The 19,890-nt window shown below is 41.1% G+C and overlaps 2 protein-coding genes and 1 long non-coding RNA gene across 3 annotated transcripts in view; 2 read left to right on the top strand and 1 right to left on the bottom strand.

Moving 5' to 3' along the window:
* LOC114553725 (potassium voltage-gated channel subfamily B member 1) overlaps window positions 1-10,167 on the top strand; it is a 38,506-nt gene extending 28,339 nt beyond the window's left edge. The window contains exon 2 of the mRNA XM_028575066.1: window positions 8,311-10,167. Within this exon, the coding sequence (XP_028430867.1) occupies window positions 8,311-10,167 (1,857 nt within the window). The remainder of the gene's footprint in view (window positions 1-8,310) is intronic.
* Window positions 400-6,266, bottom strand: LOC114554490 (uncharacterized). Its single transcript, XR_003692421.1, has 3 exons — window positions 6,038-6,266; window positions 4,451-4,580; window positions 400-2,188 (listed from the first exon to the last, which is right to left on the bottom strand). It is a non-coding gene; the product is annotated as an uncharacterized LOC114554490 (long non-coding RNA).
* A 6,283-nt stretch (window positions 10,168-16,450) lies between the features above and the next one.
* LOC114554668 (retinol dehydrogenase 10) lies at window positions 16,451-19,845 on the top strand. The gene is made up of 5 exons (XM_028576641.1): window positions 16,451-16,973; window positions 18,763-18,861; window positions 18,967-19,112; window positions 19,198-19,329; window positions 19,436-19,845. Exons 1-5 carry the CDS (start codon window positions 16,524-16,526, stop codon window positions 19,551-19,553), a joined length of 945 nt encoding a protein of 314 aa, XP_028432442.1. The 5' UTR covers window positions 16,451-16,523; the 3' UTR covers window positions 19,554-19,845.
* Window positions 19,846-19,890: the final 45 nt, after the last annotated feature.

Raw genomic sequence — 19,890 nt, 5'->3', positions numbered from 1 at the left:
AACTCCCATTAGTAAGCAATGAATTGATCCTGCTAGCAAGTAGGCATTGTTTGTGTAGCTAAAGCCTGATATAGCTTATCAAGCTTAGCAACATTAAACTACATAAGGGGAAACAAAAGAGGGAAATGGTACCTTAAGGGGTTAATTGTAATTAGTTTTTATAAGAGGGCAGCAGGTGAGAGTAGTTTTACTGCACCACAGTCCCTTTGTGGAACTTTCCAAGAAGGTGATCGTAACCCTGGGGAGGAAGTGGTTACAGCTGCAAAGGGCTTCTCTACTTTGTTTACTGGCAGCATAATTCCATCCTTCTTTTCTATTGAAGTCTTTGCTAAAAACAAAAACACTGACACTGTATCCCACAGAAGGAACAACAGTAGACTATGTAGGAGAAAGGTCAGCTGTCAGCGCACAGAGCCACAAAACATTTATTGGCAAATCACCAAAGTAGTACAATAAGAGGATTAGAGATGGCACTTTGCACCTAATATGGCAACAAAAAATAAAGTGAGTGAGTCACTGTGTGATATAATCCCTCTATTGATTCAGCTCGTGTGGTGAAAAGGGCAAGTGTAGTTACGATGAGGAGGGACCAGAAGTGAATCAACATTTTACACATCATGACGCAAGGGAAAGCCCTAAATACCAGACAGAAAGACTTAATCTGGAAATTACAACGTCACTTTGTTCATCACGTCTTGTATTATTGTTTTCATTCATTCCTTACACACCAGTCATACGTGACTCTCCTCTCTTTTTGTCTGGCTGCTGTTTCCCCTCTGTCTTGTGTCTTCTGCCTGGTCTCTCCTGACTTCTCTGTCACATAATATTTCAATATGTAAATCTTTACATGATCCACCAAAACCTAGAAATCCTTACCATATCAACAAAAGGATACACCTTGCCAGTATTCATTAACTTTAATTCGGTCAAGCCAAACACTGGACACTAATAATCACTAGAGTTATTTTGAGTTATTTTATTTTGAGTTATTTTGAGAGTGAGGACGTGATCCTAACAGTGCTGGAGTTGATGCAGTAAATATTTTAAAAGTAAGCCAATGAGTTTGCTAAGTTCTACTAATGGTGCTCTTATGCTTGTGCTATATGCACATGTGAGCTTGATGGGTAAGGTCTAAGACTTTTGACAAAAATATGATTTTGGAGAGAATTTGATGGGAGGTGGACACTCCTTTATCTGCATACACAGTTTTGCTGGTCTTCCATTTTGCTTTCATTTGTTACATACCCACCAGTTTCAACTTATGTTGTATTCCTTGTTTGTTTTGCCTTATGTCTGTGTTTTTGTTTTGTAGTTTATTTTGAGCCTGTTTGTTTTTGTCGTATATGTCTGTCTTACAATATATAACCTTTTTTTTGCTTTTTATGTTTTCCTTGTTCTGTGATCACTTTCTTTCACATTAGGCTACATTAAAAAAAAAAAAAGATTACTGTTGATCGGATGAGTGCAGTTTTCACATCAGTGGTTCGGTAGCCAATGCCTCTCTGTGTGTTGCGGCTAAATCAATGCACATATATTTCTTTTTTTTCAACCACCTTGCAGTGTCTGATAATATGACTATTACAGTAATGATAATGGTAATGTTTACAAGACCTTATATTTGGGTCGTATTCAAGAGTTTTCATCCATCACTTTGGTCTTGAGGGATCCAGACTGGGAGGCAGGCTATTTCAGGGAATTGTCTGCCCTTTAATTTGCTCTCACAGCTGAACTTTTTGGCTGCTGAAGTTGAAAAGCCTTTACCCTACTTTTTCTACTGCCCTCTGTCACCTCCACCCCAGCACGGCTTCTCTGCTTTTAGTTCCTCTCTCCTAAAAGGCCAAGGTAGGTGTAGGCTACAAGCAGTTACCTGTCAAGATTAATTAAAGTTTATGGCCACTGATTGGTGCCAGGGAATAATCCTGCTCGCCACTGCCCTGGGACACAGTCTCCACAGTGACCTTGTGGTGGATTTTACACCAACTATGGGACAGGAATTATAGGTGTGCCACACCTACATACCCACAACTGTGCAGCCTTCTTAATCCCCAGCACTATGACACTATATTGTAGAGCCCTGCCCGGGACTGTAAAATGTCTTTTACGCACTCTCTAACCAAGTTTATGTTGAAGTCCGTGTTGATTGGATCCCTCAGGTCGCCATAGGACAAAGGGGCGGGGCACAGTGCCTCTGGAAAGAAGTGAGTGAGAGAGAGGGAGTAGAGGAGTTAATAAAGCATTTGGCTGTTTAACTGCTAGGCGAACATAACAGTCAGTTACAGCCAAGTGGGTAAGCTTCGATTCAGAACTCGAACCTCCTATGGCGCCATTTTGACGCTACAAAGAGATCACCTCCCGTTAGCATTCCACTGACTAGCATACATTTTGGCGCCATTTTGACAGCAAATAACTTTACATCTGAAGCGTTTAAAGACTCTATTTGTCCATTGTTTATTTCTAAAGGAACACAACAATGTATAAAAGGCTCCATTACCTTGTACCTTACGTTATGGCTCCATAGCAGACGTTTTTATAAAAATAGGCTAACGATTGTGTCATAACCAAGTGACTTACTGTCGCACAGTAGAGGAATTACCGTATAGTACAGGAGAAGCTCGCAGACAGTTTAGACTTACGTTAGCTATTTAGGTTTAATTACTAATGTTAACTAGCATGTTAGTTAGAAATAAATAGCCTGTGCCTATGTTATCTCCTTACATATACCTACACTAGATTTCTCTTGTCACAGCTACCGGAAGACTTACAACTTTCAGACACGTTGCTCACGTCACATTTACGTTGTCTCTGTCAGTTGGAGGCTGCGCAGTAAAGCAAGTGATCACCGGAAAAGTGCTTCTAATAGCCTTCACTTGTCTCTGTCCAGAGCAACGGGCTCTGTTGGTCCATTTTATATATGTCAATGGTTACAGCACCGATCAGGAGCAGCGCTCCTAAATCCCGTGACCCGCCGTCTATTTTTGGACCGCCTGCTCCCGCGATATTTGTGTTGGGCCCACGGGATCCTAATCCCAATGCAGTCCTCTACCCTATTGTACAGTACTAGCAGATTATATCATTAGTAGGGGGCTCAATGCGTCATAGGTCTCCAGTAGTCTGTCATAGCCTGGCAAAACCCTGATGAACTTCCCGCAAATTTGAGATTTGCTCTGCAGGTCAGCCACTCTCAGTTACAACTGAGAAGGGTCTGGTGTCAACCAGGCTAAGTCTGTCAGGCAGACTCACTGACCATGGTGTGCTTTGTATAACAAGTAATACATTGTGGTTTTCTTGTAGCGTCGGGCATTGAAAAATTGAAGCAGACTAAATGTGGCAGGGGTCATAGGCGGCGGGTGAGGTGTAGGTTTGGGTAGGCTAATGTGGGAGGGAGGTAGATTCGGATAGCCCTGGCCGCATGATCCATGGTAAAACCGCTCTGAGGATGCGCTCATTGCCGCTAACTAGGATATGATCCGCAACATTGCATTAATTACGACCTTATGTTTTGATCCAACAGCTGTTTTGAGATCACTGGATTAATCGGCATCTTAAAAAAAACAAGGATTTCAATTTACAAACCGAGACGGCACTGCACCTCTTCTCTTCTATAGCCTAATCGAATGACGTTACACAGTCAATGGCAGCACAGAATTCAACACTTCTGCGTTAACGAACAATAAAAAGCTCTACGACCCATGAATATTTCAGAATATTGGTGTAACCATGACAGAGACTTGGGTGGGGATTGATGGCTTCTGGGCAGTTTGCATTAAATGTCTATAACAAATGTGGGACTTTTCCCACAGATTGTCACTTGGGAGGACCATTCCTATCAAGGAAGGATCCTTGACTTTGAGAAACGTCTTGAAGCCCGTTTCATGTACAGCACTTTGCCTTATGATGTCATCACATATGAGACATCATCACGTCTTTAGATGCTTTTTTGTTTTTAAATACTTTACATACGGAGTCAAAGAATGTCTGAAGTTCACCATAAAAGAAGTATGTCCTGGGAAGAAACTGAAGAAATCTGGCCTTGTGAATATGTTTGCCCAAAAGACACAACAATTTTATCATGTCATCAACTTCCTTGTTGTTCGACTCTACATTCAAATATAAGCCCATACATTCTGTTATAGGGACCAAGACCTTATGAGTCTCCCAAATTAATAAAGAAATTGATCCAACAGATGTTTAGAGATCGCTGGATTAATGGCAATCTGAAAAAAAACAAGGATTTGAACTTCCGAACAGAGAACTGCACCTCTTCTCTTTTATAGCCTAATCAGATAATATTACACAGTCAGACATGTCAGAATTCAACACTTCTGCTTTACCCTTCACAATAAAAAGCTCTACGACCTATGAATTTTTCACTGAGAGGTACACAATAAAATACATTCCACGTGGCATATCAATACATTACTGTCATTTAAAAAAACTAACCAAGTCTTACCTTAAGGCTGTTTTATGCTTCTGTGTCAACTCCACGGTGTAGCTACGGCATCGGTCCTACGGCGTCGTGACCCTTTTGGATTTCTGCGTCGGGGTTGCTTTGCATCGTGGTGAATTTCTCTGCCATAACACTAGGGGGTGATAAGTCTGAGGTTATTTGCGAGGTGTCTGCCAGACAGTTTATCTTATGTTAGCAAGCAAACTTTAGCACAACTGCCCACAAAATAGTGCTTGCTGGTGAAGTGCTAATTTCAAAACAGTACTGACATATAGACACTTTACAAACAGATAACCCCGTCATTGTAACCAAAATATGTCTGAGTTTATTTGCAAAGCTTATGTCAGTGAACTAGCATGTTGCTACTCCCCACAGTAGGCTGCTTGAAACACCGACTATCAACACACAGGACGAGTTGTCCAATCACAGTCCTTGTGGTCTGCATTGCCTCAACGCAACAAATTTACGACATTGTAATAAATATATTTTATGTAGCCTGTTATTTTTTTAGTCCACTCCCAAAGCACCCATTCCCCTTTTCCTGACACTGCCTTTGATTGACAACCAAAACAAACAGACGAACACAGAGAGCGGCCCAAGCCACCCAGGAACAGCTTTGTCTTAAAGCAACCATGGGCTTAGCGGCCAAAGGTGGAACTGAACTGAACCCCTCTGGCCAAACTGTTGCTAGTGCGCATGTCCATCGTGACATCATGGGCCAGTCAACGTGGAAGATCCAAGCTCCATGACTGCTTTATGCGCTTTTGAGCAACTCTCATTGGAATGAACAGGGCTTTGCGCCGAACGCTGTATCCAGTTCTCTTAATACATCCATAGAGCAGCCACAGCATTCTCTTAATCAAAGATCCTTTATATTAAAGATAGTGCATTTCAAGTATCGCCAATGGTATGAAACGGTACACACTTCCTCTTGGCCTTGTTTGAACGTTATTAATATGTTCTTTTGCTAACGTTAGATATTTACAGAGCTAAAAGACATATTTACCATCGCTGAGATTAGTTTTGTTAGGGCGTTCACGAACGTCAGCTGACGTTAGCTTCTCTGTGTTGCCAGATCTCGCAAGAGTTTGGTCCTGAAATGCCAAAAATGCCATTTTAGTGTCAGATATGTGGCTTATGAGAAATGGGTCCAATATCTACTTTGGTGACTATGGGGCAAAATAATTGGAATCAATACACTTGGACCTGCCGCTAGTCTCCTTAAGAAGTGTGGCAGTGGCACAGATACAGGAAACTTCTCCGAGTTGGGGCATCTCGGTTCTAAACTGTCTTAATACATCCATGGGCCACAGTGCTTCAGAGGCGCATTCAAAATACGTAAATAAACGCTAAAGGTGGAGAAGGTGGTCATAGCGACAAAAGCAGTAGGGTAATACAAAGAATACACAGGGGTTTGTATTCTTTTACTTTAGCGTAATTGTGTGCACAATACTGTAATGGCCAACAGGATGCCGTTGTGCTCTGCGCTGAAGAACTGCAAAGGCTCCTGGGACTGTGTTCTGAACGGTTCCTGTCTCAATTATGTTTTATTGATGTTTTGTTAATGTTTTTTGTGTGCATTTATGTTACCTGGTGTGATGCCATGAGAGGTTTGTCTTTGCAGCAGGTGGGGTGTAGGGCAGAGACCAGCCAAAAAGTAGTTGCAGACAAACAGAGGTTTTATTGTCAGCAGTCGTTTCAGAAAAATTGTCCAACGAAAAACAGTAATTCAAACTCAAAATAGTACTGGGAGTAACACCACTAGGTTTAGCAGAGACCCAGTAGCTTAAGTTCCTTCCCCAAGAACTCTGCTCCTCTGCCTCTGCTCTCTTTGTCTCTTTTTCAGTGCATGAGCACCTGCAGTAATCAACAGGCTGGGAATTTGCACCTCCCTGTGCAGTGCATGCTGGGACTTGTAGTGTGGGTGGCGGCCATTTTGCCATTGGGTAGCCGCTGCTGTAGAGGAAAATAGCGTCCCTCTACCACACGTCCCCTTGTGATGCCACACTGGGTTTTAGTATTATGGGGTGACCGAGACTTGGGTGGTGATTGATAGCTTCTGGGCAGTGAGGGTGCAATCAATGTCTGTGAGTAATGTGCTAATTATCCTGCACATTGTCACAATGCAGTACCGTGGATTGCTGTCTGTCCAAATTTGTAGGATGGAATATTTGGCCTACATGACCTGCTGCCCTTGGCAGGGGTTTAAAAAATGTGTCAATACAATCTCAAACTCTCTCTCTCTCTTGTCGCCCTGCGTTACCGTCTTTGTCTGTATAAATATGTCAAGACTTGAAGAGCAAGAAAAACAAACTTCCCCAGAGATCGCATTAGCTCTGACCTCATTTCTTTTGAAATGCTGACATGGCATTTCCTGAATACTTTGGAGAAAGTAGCCAGAAATTTAACAGGCCATGAACTAATAACATCAGAAAATGCCATCACTACATACTGTAGTTAGGATATTTTAGCCAGTACTAAAATGCAATTTAGTGTCACAAATGGAACCGCACTAGTTTGACACATTAAAATTGAGTTTCTCACGGGACTGACCTTCCTCTGACTCGTTAAAGCACTATTTTACTTTGATGGAGCGTTTTTACTTTCAGAATGTAGGTCAGGGGCAACTGCTAACTTTAGCTCCAATGTTCTCCGTCACATTTGTCCTTTAATATACCTTTTAACATTGCAAATTCCAAAGAGGCACAATGAGTGATACCTGCTGTAGTTTACCACCAGGATCCGTGTTTTGTTGCGAGTAAAATTGTGATCATTTTCAAAATGAAAGCTTAAAGTGTGGTGCCAACTACAGGTTCAAGGTAATGAGAAGGACCCTTGCATAAACACAAAACAGATGGCCATAGACTTATTGCATATTCTGTGCAGTCTTTTAATCTTTAAGTCTTTCAATCGTTTCAGTCTGGCGACCATCATCAGTGCAGCGATGTTCTGATGATCAAGTGTTTGCTGCTTGCCTCACTAAGATTAAAAGACTGGATAGAACAGATAATTAGTCTGAAGCCATCCATACTTTTGTTAGCATGCATATGCTAATAAGTACTTTGCATTTGATTTGTTACTTGACCAACACATCCTCAAATTTTATAAAGTGAGCTGTTTTTCAAAGTGACCCTCAAAAGAACTCTATGAACTACAGATTGCCAAACAAGACGTGAGTCTAAAGCCATGCTAGTAACTCTGTGAGCCTGTACATAGGCACAGCGGTGCTTTTAGCTAAATGCTAACATCAGCATGCTAACATGCTTACAGTGATGCTACCATGCTTATGTTTAGCAGTTTATAATAACCATGTTCCACATCTTTGTTTAGCCTGTTAGCATGCTAACATTTCATAGTTAGTACTAAATACAAAAAGTACAGCTGAGTCTGACGGGAATGTCATTAGTTTTGCAGGTATTTTGTTTTGTGCATTGCGCAAATAAAAGATTTTGCCTGATGTTGGCACTAGATAAAAAGACATTATGTCATTTTCATTATTAGTTATTATGATACCTTCTAAGGGGAACATGAATGTCTGCACCAAATTTCATAGCAATCCATCCAAAAGTTGCCTATACATTTCACTTAAAGCCACAATGTCAACTTTGTGGCGGCACTAGAAGAAAAGTCAGGGGATTACCAAATTCTGTATGATTCATCCTCTGAGGACCTTGAAAAATCTGCTTACAATTTCATGATAATTATACCAATATTTGTTGAGATATTTCAGTCTGGATCGACCAACCTTTCTATCCCGAGAAAATGGTACAAGATGCGTATACAACACTGGGGTATATTCCATAGACATTATTGTGTGTTCTTCTATTTTTCATTGTTGTTATTTTCTGTGTTTTGTTTTCCAGATCCTGGCAATTATCTCCATCCTCTTCATTGTGTTGTCTACCATTGCCTTGTCTCTGAACACCCTTCCAGAGCTGCAGGACACAGATGAGTTTGGTCATTCCACAGACAACCCGCAGCTGGCCCATGTGGAAGCTGTGTGTATTGCCTGGTTTACCATGGAGTACCTACTTCGCTTCCTCTCTTCCCCCAACAAGTGGAAGTTCTTTAAGGGTCCTCTGAATATCATCGACCTGCTGGCCATCCTGCCCTACTACGTCACCATCTTCCTGACAGAATCCAACAAGAGTGTGCTGCAATTTCAAAACGTGCGCCGCGTGGTTCAGATTTTCCGAATCATGCGGATCTTGCGTATTTTGAAGCTAGCTCGTCACTCCACAGGTCTTCAGTCTCTGGGTTTCACTCTTAGGAGGAGCTACAATGAGCTGGGCCTGCTCATCCTTTTCTTGGCCATGGGCATCATGATATTCTCCAGTCTGGTGTTTTTTGCCGAAAAGGATGAAGAGGACACGAAGTTCAAAAGCATCCCAGCTTCCTTCTGGTGGGCTACCATTACTATGACCACAGTAGGCTATGGAGATATTTACCCAAAAACTCTACTGGGAAAGATAGTTGGAGGTTTGTGCTGCATTGCCGGAGTATTGGTGATAGCCCTGCCTATCCCCATCATCGTGAATAACTTCTCTGAGTTCTACAAAGAGCAAAAGAGGCAGGAGAAAGCCATTAAAAGAAGGGAGGCTCTGGAGAGGGCTAAGAGAAATGGTAGCATTGTTTCTATGAACATGAAAGATGCATTTGGCCGCAGTATAGAGCTCATGGATATAATGGTGGAAAATACTGAGCAAAAGCAGGAGAAGGTGCATGATAATCATGTGTCTCCTAGTCGGCAAAAAGGGACACTCAAACTCAAGTCACATATGGGCCCCAGCAGCCCCACCAAAAACCTTGAATCCAACAACCAAGAGCAGGCCAAGCCCTCAAGCAGCCCTCAGCATCTCAGTGCACAGAAACTGGAGGAGATGTACAACAAGATGGCCAAGGCCCACTCACAACCCGACATCAACAGCAAGGAAAAAGGGCCGCCATCCAAAGCAGTTGGGCAGGGATCTGAATTAGAGATGGGAAGTATCCCCACTGAAGCCATCTCAAGTAAAGCAGAGGCAGTTTCAGACATAAGGAGCATGTCCAGCATTGACAGCTTCATCAGCTGCGCCACTGACTTACCTGAGAGCTCTCGCTTTTCCCACAGCCCCGTCAGCAGCATGCTAGGGAGAGTCAGTACCAACCCCAGCCTGGAGCCCACCCTGGAGAATGAGCATGAAGAATCCCAGGGCACCACTACACCCCTGATAGGACAAGGCACAAAGCCTGGCCTGCATTCTGACAGCCCCAGGAGTCTGCCCTTCAACAAACCGCACAAAAGCCACTCACTAAAGGTCAACTTCAGAGCTGAGGAGGATTCAGGGACAGGGGCTCTCTCAGACAGCTCATCAGTCCGGAGCCCCGAGGTGTCCGTCTACACAACTGCCAGCAGCAGGACACCCAGCAAGAGCCCGGATAATTTAATGCCTAGCAGCCTCTTCACATTCCACGATGCGTCCATCAATACATTCATTGATGCTGACACAGATGAGGAGGAGCATCTGTATGATGGTTCAGGCACCAAACCATCCCAAAGACTTCTGGAAAGAACCAGGCCCAAGTTTGCCCATCACTCCAGCTTCCAGCAAGGGGCCAACCACATGGAGGGCCTACAGAGGAAGCTGGGAAACAGCACACTGCCGCTAGAAGGGCAAGAGAACCATGTGGCTCAGGAACTACAGCCATTTCAGGGAGAGAAGAGTCACTCTAATGCTTAAAGTGGGAGTGACCACGGAGGAAACATACAGGAGAGGAGGAAGCAGAAAGGAAAATGTAAGAAGCACAGTGAACTCAGCAAAACTGAACTTCCCAAAAATATGAAAGACAATGAAAACATTTGCAGGAACATTTGAAGAATTACAACACAAAATGCTTCTCCCATGAAAATAGATGCAGACAATGGGAAATAAGTTTGTGTTCTGCTCTCAAACCTTTTCCTACCAAGGACTCCTGAATTAATTAGTTTAGCAGAGGATTCTGACCTAAGAGGTTTTAAAAGTGTCTGTCTGATAGTTTTTACTATTTATACATGTGTTTTAGCCCAGATCATCATATAATAATCACTGCCTAGTTTTAAGAGTATAGGATATCATTTTTATAAGCAAAAACCTATTTTTCTGACATCCCCTGGGTACTACTTTAAAGCCACTATAGCAAACACTGTCCAATAAGTAGCAACACACAGAGGGCATTGAAACATGGCACTGCAAAATGGGAAACTCATTCAGCTGAGGTATTTCAAATAACTTACATTTGTCTTCAAGTTATTGGTTACACAGTGTATAAATATGGCATTACAAAGGCAACAGTGTGTTGTGAAAATGTATAGTTTGCTTCCTTTAACTTCCTTCCTCAAAACTGGCCTTAGTTTATGTTGTCACCCGTGTTTAAGGTTTGTATGAGTGAGAGAGAGAGACATATACGGACAGACAGTACATACAAATAAACAGTACTGTATATTCATTGTTATGTAGCGTTCTTGATCTCTTAAGTGTGAACTTGAGGAGCATCAAGTATTTCCGTCTGAGTTTAGTGTCATGCTCGTCCATATTTTTTTTACTGCACAGAAAACATTTAGACAACACAAAGAGACACTGTGAGGCTGCATCCATCGATTTCCTTCTTGTTCCAATGGTGCTCAACTGCTGGCAAGGGAGAGCACCTTAACATGATAATTATTTTCATTATAAACAGAAACAAAAAACTACTCTTTATTCTTGTTTGTAGTGGTGTTATCAGAATTTTAACCTGCCGTAAATCTAAATGTCTTTATGTGTTATTTCAAAACATTCTCAAAGGTGTCTCGAAGGAGTCATCATACCTATTGTAGCTGATAACTTCATATAAAATGACAGGTCTGATGAGCATCACTAGCTGGAAAGACAGCACTGAAAATCACTGAGATTTTTTATGTTGAACCTCCACTTTTGGAATGTGACTATTGTACATGTATAACTACAAAAGTAGAATATTACACACACAAAAAACATTAAATGTACAAGGTACAGAATGAAAATAATTTATATTTTTAAGATATTTTCTAAAAGAATTGACTCTTAGACAAATATATTGTGCTAATTTTGTAGTTTTGCATTTCAATATATGTACTGCATTATTTTGATGGAGTTGCATTTGTTGGACAATATACTGTAGTAGATGAATTTGTATTGTTTGCTACTGTCTTCCCGTAAATGTCTGTCCCTCTATCCTTATTTGCAATGTGAAGAACCAAAGAATTGTTCCTTCTGATATCTTGTACAGATGATGGTAAGTTTTACTGTTTTATCTCAAAAATTTAAGAAATGTAAGCATTCTTTTTCTAAATCTGACATACTTCAGGGAGCCATACTTGCTCATGCGGTACAAACATGTAAGTAGACGAGAGGACTGCCCTTTGAAGAAGAAAGCTGTTGACAGGGAATGAAAAGAATAGACGGAAAATGAAGAGGGAACACGGCACTTTAATTCACACCCATTTCAAAAGCTAAAATTGGATTATTTACACACTGTGGATCTTGGCAAGTTGTTCGCTTCCAGAGATCCAAAACATTACACTCACATGAGGTCATGTGACATCTCTTACAAACACAAAGCCACCTCACAGCAGTTCGACCAAATATCCTGCATCCTGCACCTGACTCCAAACATATGACCAATCTGGGTGTTGATCATCTGGTGCTCTCATGATCTTTGTTTCATTACATATGCAAGCATGTTTTTAAAGCATTATTAACTTTACAAAAAAAAAACATGCAAGCAAGCTTTAAAGCCTCTGTTTTAGGTAGTTTTTAGAAGTGAGTCTAGAAATAGAAGTATTTATGCTGTATGGTTGTTTGCAATCATTAGACATTATATGAGTAAGATATTTCCGTGCCTTTGCACGCCTGCCCCGCACGCTGAATCTGTCGCTGTCTACTGATGCCCGAATGACAATTAAACAAACAGTACAGCAAATAAACACACAGATAACTGGGTCATCAAGCTGTCAGACTGCTGTATTAGATACCCACCCCCTCCCTCTAATGTATTTGCTGTACACTTAAATGCACCAAACATTTACATGATGGAGGCCCAATCCACAAAAACAAACGTGCAGACTCACTCAGTGAAGTGAACGACCACTGTTTCCATGGTGATGGTTGAGATGACTCAATGGCTCGCATTTGATACAAGCATGTAGACTAATTTGTAGAGACAAATTGCAAATATACACAGTTTACATTCTGTTCATGCATTCACTCAATCATTCATTCATCTCTTCTTCCCTGCTCACCTGTGGCTTCAGTCTGGTGAAGCCTCAATTATCGATAACATTATGTAAACAGATAGCTGGATTGTGGGCCTTTAAATCAGACTGCCACACCATCCCTTTACTTTACTTTTTCACACATCTCAGCAAATTACAAAAGAATAGGTAGAGCATGACCACAGCTACGTAAGGTGCTGTTGCTATGGTGTATGCTTACTTCAGCTACCGACCCCCACGGTGGGAGTGAGTGTGAAATGTGAATGGAATAGGAACAAGAGGTGTGTGACAGAGAAAGCTGTGCAGCCTGATTACAACTGACATCACTAATGATGGCTGTAGCACTCTGCTCCTTCACCTCATGCCCAACTTCACATCATTATTCAAGACATGATCTGTGAGCTCTCTCAGCTTTTTAAAGACAGGACAATCGCTATGATCCTCTCATTCAGAAAGTTATGCAGCTAGATTATGCAGTCATGTGGGTTTTTCCATTACAAGCACCAGCCGTGTGCTTGCGTCTTTTGTGCAGAATGACAGTGCAGAAATGGCATCCTTTTGAGGATGTGTTCATTTCTGTGATTCTATTATTATCATCCTGGGCATGCAAAGGGAGGGTATGGGCCAGAAGGGAAGGCTCAGTTACAGTAATGTCTTTTGTCTGACAATGTCGTAGAGGAACAAACTTTGTAACAGAGGACATGCAGTAAATACTCACTGATCTTTGGTATTGAGCATCTCGTCATCGTGGACAACTCCTTCCTCTGTTGAATTAATGTTAACAATGTCCTTATTGCCCTGTCTTTATTATTTTCCTGTTTTCTGAACTGCACTTTATTGATTATTCTGTATTAAATCCTCTTCTGCTTTCTCTAACCATGCAAATAAAAATGTCAACATACAAATGGTCAAATACAATTTCCAAAGCACAAAGTATAATGTCAATAAGTATCAGAATTTTCTTTAAGCACAATACGCCACATTAGAGGTTCAAGCCAAATGCAGACACATAATTTAATTTTCAGAATCTTCCCCCTTATTTAGGGAATGAATCGCCTCTGTTCAACTCACACAGGTCTGTATGCCGCCCTTACAGTGTGTGGGGAAATGTTTGTTTTGTAAGGTTTCATACCAGTTGACTTTATAGAATATTATCTTTGTGGTTTCCTGTTGTTCAACGCATGTAGCTCAATTAAACTTTAACCCACATAACTTGTAAATATCATCTTATAAGCTATAGGAAAATGTCTATGATCAGCAATTTGGAAGCAATTGTCTCCTTTTACTGACTAATGCTTAATAAAAGACAATAATCCAGTGTTGGTGCTGCACTTTATTAACTGAATTGTGTTCATAAAAAACAGTGAATTCACACAAGAGGAATGTAATACATGGAGAGCGAACACTGAGATTGGGCAAGGGCTGAGCTTGTGGTTTGTGGAAGGAAACTGCATATCTTATACAACAGCACCCTCCAGTGTTACATTACATTACATGTCATTTAGCTGACACTTTTATCCGAAGCGACTTACAATTGCTATATATGTCAGAGGTTGCACGCCAACTAGGGGTTAAGTGTCTTGCTCAGGGACACATTGGTCTGTATTCAATGAAAAATATACTGTGTATATTATAATACTCACTACACTTAATGGCACATGATTATTTCATTTTAAGGGCTGCAACTAAAAAAAAGTCATTATTAACTACTCTATTGATTATTTTTCCAAGAAAATGAAAAAAGAAATATTAAAGTGTCTATCACAATTTCCCTCAGACGAAAGTGACATTTTAAAATGTCTTGTTTTGACCGACCAACAGTCAGAAACCCAAACATATTCAGTTTCCAGTTATATAAAACAGAAAGCCAGCAAATATTTGGCATTTGCTTGATAAATGACTTAAATGATTAATTAGTTATCAAAATTTGTTTCGAATTTTCTGTTGATCGACTAAATGATGAATTGATTCATCATTTTTGCGCTGTCTAATGTCGGTATTTTCCTCTATTTTGGTTCCCATTTGTTATGTTACATTACATCGTGCTACGTCATGACCAAAGTTTTGAAGAGGATTACATCACAGTCAATGCCAGTCACAACAACGCTTTTCACAAGACAAAAACTTAATTTATTTTAACTTCCACGAGCAACAATCACTCTGCAGAAAAAACTTAAACAAAACCACTATAGTCTGGGTCACAAGTACAGTAACATATTTTAATCCAATAAATTAGATGTATAATGTTATAGAAAAAGAGTACTTATGAAACATGCTACACATTAGGGATTTGTGCACATGTGCTAAGCAGTTCATCACCTTAACATTTTATTCATAGTTGGATAATCCGCCTCACATCATGGATCAGGAATAACTTTGTATAACAGATGAAAGGACTGGCTACATAACAGGGGACCAGCCATGAATAAAATACTAAAAAATATACTTGTGTAAAATATGCTTACTGTTGTCAATTGTGGGTAAAGATTTTATATAAAAGTCAAACGCAGCTCAGAGTAAAAGTAATGAGTTACTTTTTACATAAGACAACATTGTTGTTTGTGATCTTTTCCGGGCAACTCTAACTAAAGAAACTGAAAGAGAATTAACGCTCTTCTCAGCTGACTGACGAAAAGCTGTAAATACCTTATCCAAATCAATATAAGACATTGATATTTCTTTTGGATTTAATGGTTACAGGTAGAAAAGAAGGAAAGCCCTTATTTGAATATGACGACATTTTAGAGTGTAGACAGAAAAAGCTATGACTGTGACAGTGACAACAGTAGTTATATTCAGTTACTTCCATCTTTAAGTGACATTTAACACAGGAAATACTTTTGAACTGAGTCCTTTTTGTCCAGGTGTCTTTCTTCACTATGATTTTGCCTTTAAACACCAAACACTAAATACCAGTTATAATTCAAGTCTGGTTTTGTCTGAGTCAGTGTCCACTGTGTACTGTCTCAGAAAAATTCTGACACACACACAAAAAACTTAAGGTACTGCATACTTTGGACTTCACTGCCCAAGCCCATAGTTCATTATTTCAATTAATTATTTTTTTTTAAATTCTTAAAACTACTAGCATGTTCATGTGTGCAGGTGAAAGTTACTGATCACTGTAATCATTCCTCCTCTCCAAACTGTTTGTGTTGTGAAGAGATCCTTCCTAAAGCGATTGATGACGTGATGGAAGACTAAATTCACAGTCCTGGTCCTGTCTGAACAATACATTCAAAGAATCAGGGTAGACAACTCAAGTGTGTATTTTCCTAAGTTGCAGTATTTTAACTTTGTAAAGTCTTTAAAAAAATCTGCACCTAACCTTCCAGCAGAAAAGGCCTCAAATTAACATAAAACTGAAATGTCTTTATGGTCACTTGTCCTTTTGTTGAAGGAGTTTGTGCCCAACGTTTTTTTCTGAACTGATTCACCAATAAATAACAAGCTATTGTTTAAATAAAAACATGTTTCGTGATAATGTGGCCTGCTCAGGTAGCCACACAGGATGCAGAGGCTTAACATTATGGAATCTATGCTGGTATAAATACATGCTGCCTTTGGTTCTGGATTTGGGTGTTATCTTAATCCATGCCTCATACTCAGCAACTGTTTATGAACGTGATATGAATGTGCACGGGTTAGTCAGTCAGCTCCTCAGTCATCAGACAAAAAGACCTTCTATTGGTGGCCACCATCCGTCCGCGTCCTAATCCGGGCACACACACATTATATAAAAATGGCCATCCAATCCCGCGTCACACAGAGAAACAACTCTAGGCGGTCTGCTTGTGTGGCTCACTAACAGGACTGGATAGGTGCATCATGATTGTTATAGTAGACCTGCTGCTGATGCTTATCCAACTGAGCTACTCCATCCTGCATGCAGTCATCCAGACTTTCCTCAGGCCAAGGCTCAAGTGCATTGACGGGGAGCTCTGTCTGATAACAGGGGCCGGGGGCGCGCTGGGCCGGCTGTTTGCCCAGGAGTTTGCCAAAGAAGGAGCACACCTAGTGCTGTGGGATTGCAACACGGCTGCCAACGAGCAGACCGCCAAGCTGGCGCGGGAGCTGGGAGTTCAGGTGCACACATACACGGTGGACCTGTCCAAGCGTCAGAACATCTATGAGACGGCGGACAGGGTGAGAGCTGAGGTCGGGGAAGTCTCCATTTTGGTCAACAACGCTGGCGTGGTGGCCGGACGGAGGCTGCTGGACTGTCCTGACGAGCTTTTGGAGAGGACTCTGCTGGTGAACTGCCACGCACTGTTTTGGGTGAGACTTTAACGCACGCACCATTTACGCACATTTGGAGCCGTAAAACCCCACCTTTGCTAGACACAGAGCAAACATCCTCTACCAGCCTGACATGAATTACGTAACATCTATTCAATATAGTCCTCCCCGCTGATCTGTATTTGTGCACTGATGTGTGAAGGAATCAGAGCAGCCTGTGCCGCCGCCGAGCTCCATTATGTCCTTGTGACATGTTAACATGAGGTTACAAGTATGCGGCAGTAACCTTAAACACTCATCCCCCGTTAAGACAGCATGGGCCCTTGATCCTCGTAAAGCTGCAGTCTCATGCTCATAATAAACGGGTAAGCTCATTAGCACCAACTATCAAGGATATCAGCAACATATACAGTGGGCGGGTGCTCATTTTTGTGAAAGCACCTCTATGCACCTGATCTGACAAAGGAGAACGCCTCTCTGTTGGGAACAGTTGGCTGCAAAAGGGCCTACTGTATGTGGGCAAACGGGCACCACTGAGATGCTGAGCTCCTCACAAACCCTAGTCGCTTCCACTCTGTGCATTGATTCTTCGCTGGAATTCTACATTGCCCCAGCTTTAAAAGATAGGAACATGCACCATATGACTAGTGTCAAGTTAATTAATAAAGGCCTTAAAACTAGATTTTGACACAAGGCCCCTTTTTTAAAGACATGGCCTTAAAACAGGCCCTTATCATGTCAGTTAATATTATGATTAAGTGGTGCATATTTTTATATTCCCTAACAAAGTCATGATTAATGAAATTACCAGACCAGCTGCCAACAGTCAAGTTGGGGTTTTATAGGGCCCCTCTGGGTCTGAGGCCCTTCAACAGTTGCCCACCTGGTAATCCAGCCTTGCCTTTGAGGCCACAGGTTCACGATGTTGTGAATAGATTTGTCGTGAAAAAAATAACAGGATTTTTACAATTGACAATGTGCACTATCTACAGTATACACTATTGCCATTTCAGTTGATACTGTAATACACGTTAAAGCAGGGATCTTCAACAGGTGGTCCGGGACCCCTAGGGGGTCCTCAGAGTCAATGCAGGGGGGCCGCCAAATTTTTGTTTTTTCAAAAATGTAAGTCTTAACATGAATTCAACATATTATTAGCAAATATAAATCCCCACTGCTTACTGACCTACAGTATCGGTAAGGTAGTCACTAAGATAGCCATCCACAGACACAGTTCATCCTGAGCATTCGCTATGCCACATGTATGTTTAACATTAAAACATGATTTGTAAAATCATGGCAACAATTTTGATGTTAATAGCTTAGTATGCTATGCAAAAAAGGTATGTATAAAGGCTTTAGGCCACCCTACACATTATTGTAGGCTCAGTTTAATAAGCATCTTAATTTTATACATGTAATAGGGGGCTCCATCTCTCTTTCAGTTAAGGGGTCCTTTGCTTAAAAAACATTGAAAACCCCTGTGTTAAAGCAAATATATTGACCCTAAGGTGAACCTTTGGACAAATATACTTCTGTGCAGATATAGAAGCTTTGTTCAAATACTGGTGGAATATTTCAACATACTTTGCTTCGAGAGCACCAGGTAAACATTTGGGTATTTCCTCAGCAGACTCTCATAAAATGCTTCAGATACCATACAAGTTAAGTAACATTAACATTGTGCCTGATTGTTGAAGTTTCCCTGTGTTATTTGGCATCATTGGTATTTGTGTTATTCAAAAGGTGGATGGGCTTGCCTCAGGTTGTCGCTGACCGGTTTATCAGGCCATCTATATTTCTGTCTAACTTTTTCATAACTCAACAGATGACAAAGGCCTTCCTGCCTCAGATGAAAGCAAATAACCATGGTCACATTGTAACCATTGCTAGTGCTCTTGGACTATTCAGCACTGCCTGTGTAGAGGTAAGACATATGATTGACTTCCTCAACCACAAACTGAACAGACAGATCCTAGAACAATCCATTATAGAGAGCATTTAAATGCTGGTATTTACTTTCTTCCTTCAGGATTACTGTGCCAGTAAATTTGGTGCTGTTGGATTCCACGAGTCACTGACGCACGAGTTGCTTGCAGAGGACATGGATGGCATCAAAACCACTTTAATCTGCCCTTATATTGTAGACACAGGGATGTTTGCAGGCTGTGAAATCAGGTGAGATGCCATAATTCATCATTTCAAATTTTGTGGATACTGGAAAAAATAGATTCTATGTTCTCCACTTTTTGTTTGACATCAGGAAGGAGCTTCGCAGTTTAATTCCACCCCTGGAGCCCCTATACACCGTACAGCAGTCAATGAAAGCTATTTTAGCTGAACAGCAAATGATCTGCATTCCTCGCCTTATGTACATTGCCTTCCTAACACGAGCGTGAGTACACTGTAGAGTGAATAAGGCCATAATAGATAATTATTTACAGACCAAGACAATAAATTAATGTGGAACATGTTTTGTTTTCCTTCCTTCCCTTCTCTAGATTGCTCCCATGGGAGGCAAACGTAGCAACATATCGCTTCATGGGAGGTGACAAATGCATGCTACCCTTCATCCAGAACGTTGAACTGAAGACCTCCAACGGCCACATCAAATCCTAAGACTTTTCGTGAGCCTGTCTTATAACCTTTTGGACCAATGCAATCGCCAAAGGCTCACACTGTATGTTCTTAATACATACATTTGTCATCTAAAGGGAGAGCCCAATATCTGCATGTTTAACAATGGCCTGAAGGGTAACTTTATTCACAGCCATTGTTGCATACATGTTGGGTGATTTCTGCTTATAAATAACTATAACTGGATCTGAAGGGCCACCAGGGTTTGTTTAATGAAAAGGAAATTCCTCCTTATTTATAAAGTTGATTTATCTCACCACTGGAGGCCAACATTCACCAATCAAGATAAATTCATCAAAATACTGCTTATAGAAAAGAG

This window comes from Perca flavescens, chromosome 4, assembly GCF_004354835.1.
Source record: "Perca flavescens isolate YP-PL-M2 chromosome 4, PFLA_1.0, whole genome shotgun sequence".
Taxonomy (NCBI): Eukaryota; Metazoa; Chordata; class Actinopteri; order Perciformes; family Percidae; genus Perca; species Perca flavescens.
This window is presented reverse-complemented; position numbering and strand designations above follow the sequence as displayed.